This window comes from Aplysia californica, unplaced genomic scaffold (genome assembly GCF_000002075.1).
Source record: "Aplysia californica isolate F4 #8 unplaced genomic scaffold, AplCal3.0 scaffold00054, whole genome shotgun sequence".
Classification (NCBI taxonomy): domain Eukaryota; kingdom Metazoa; phylum Mollusca; class Gastropoda; order Aplysiida; family Aplysiidae; genus Aplysia; species Aplysia californica.
Genome location: NW_004797324.1, coordinates 745089 through 746642, shown reverse-complemented (window position 1 = coordinate 746642; position 1554 = coordinate 745089). Strand labels below are relative to the sequence as shown.

Genomic DNA, 1554 nt, shown 5'->3' with positions numbered 1-1554 from the left:
CCTTTTTTTGAAAGCGCCCCCTCTTCTTCCCTTTTTCACCCTCTCTTTCCTCTTTAGCAACATTATTTGTCTATTAGTCTTTGGTTGTCTATGGTTACAAGAGCTGAACCTCACTCGATGATAATAGTTAAAAAGTACCAGCGTCTGTGCTGTAATAGTTAAGCTCTTCGCCGTTTTTCTGGTAAGGCGTGAGTTCAAAACCCGTGTGAAGATGTTTTTTTATGAGTGTCTCCGCCTGTTTACTCCCCCACGTTGTCGCTCTCTGAGAATCTAGCGGGAGAATCGACATGCACAGGCACAGATATGAGGGTCTCAGAACTCGGAGGTTTGTGGTAGAAAAACGGCTCCTCGGGCACCACCCTGATGTCCTCACAACTACTGTCGTCGGAATAGTAGTCGGACCCCTCCTCCTCACCTGGAAGCGATGCGTGGTCCGACGTCTGTCGTCTTTTTGACGAAGACAGGATTGCTTTCGTGTTCTCTGGATTGCTTACTTCTTGGTTGACGCTGCTGCCAGGCAAAACTTGATTATCTATTTTTTTGTTCTTTGAGTGTGTGCTTTCTGTGCCTTTGATCTCACCGTCCTCAGTCGAGGTCACTATAACCGGCATCGGTGAGTCTCGTGGGCTGTCAGGTAGGCCCACGTGACCAGAGCCAGCAGAGGATTGTATAGAACGCTCCCTGTTCTCTGATCGTTCAATGACGTCAGTGATGGACACATCACTGGACTCCCGGCTCAATTCTACGGTAGCCGTGATTGTCACGTTTGCGGAATCAGAAGCTGTAGCAGAATCGGAAGTTACTTTTTGCGCATGCGCCGCTTTCGAAATTACTGCGATGTCATCTGCAGTAGATTCTCGCACGCCTAGAAGAATCACTGCCTTCCTTTCGCTTGTGTCTTTTTCATGGTTTGGCACAGCCACAGGGGGAGGGAGCGGGGCGCTTTCCCTGGAGGAGAGTCGCGATTTGGCGTTTTCAGCATCGTCGTTACCGTACAGATCAACATTGCTTGGGCGACGGTTTGAATGTCTGTCGCCAATCTGCGATGTCATGAGCTCAGCCTGCGCAGAATTAAAATACGCCGACGTCTGGTCTGTTGACTGGAAAGAAAAGAAAACTTATCAAAACAAATATTTTCCGAGATGATTTTATTATTATTATTATTATTATTATTATTATTATTATTATTATTATTATTAGATCTAGGCTATGTATTGTCAAAATGACCCACATGTATGCACTTTTTCGTGTTGTGTTACGCTGCGGTGTTGTGGTTCGATTCTTCGCCATTGCACGCAGAATACTTGAGTTCAGTTACCGAATGACGATTTTTTTTTCATCGAGGATTTTTGTACGTTTGCTGGGATGTTGTAGCCTATCCTCTCAGTCCGGATTAGCCCTTTCAGTCATGTTTTATAAAACAGCCCACTCTTGAATAACTTTCATAAATAATTATGTTGATGTCGGGTGGGAAACCTACGATACAGTACACTCATGAAGAAGAAGAAGAAGAAGAAGAAGAAGAAGCAGAAGAAGAAGAAGAAGAAGAAGAAG

General features: G+C 45.0%; 1 protein-coding gene across 1 annotated transcript in view; it reads right to left on the bottom strand.

Moving 5' to 3' along the window:
* Positions 1–19: 19 nt before the first annotated feature.
* LOC101847248 overlaps positions 20–1554 on the bottom strand; it is a gene marked incomplete at its 5' end in the record, with an annotated part of 5064 nt that continues 3529 nt past the window's right edge. The window contains 1 exon segment of the mRNA XM_005092863.3: positions 20–1100. Within this exon segment, the coding sequence (XP_005092920.1) occupies positions 240–1100 (861 nt within the window). The 3' untranslated portion in view covers positions 20–239.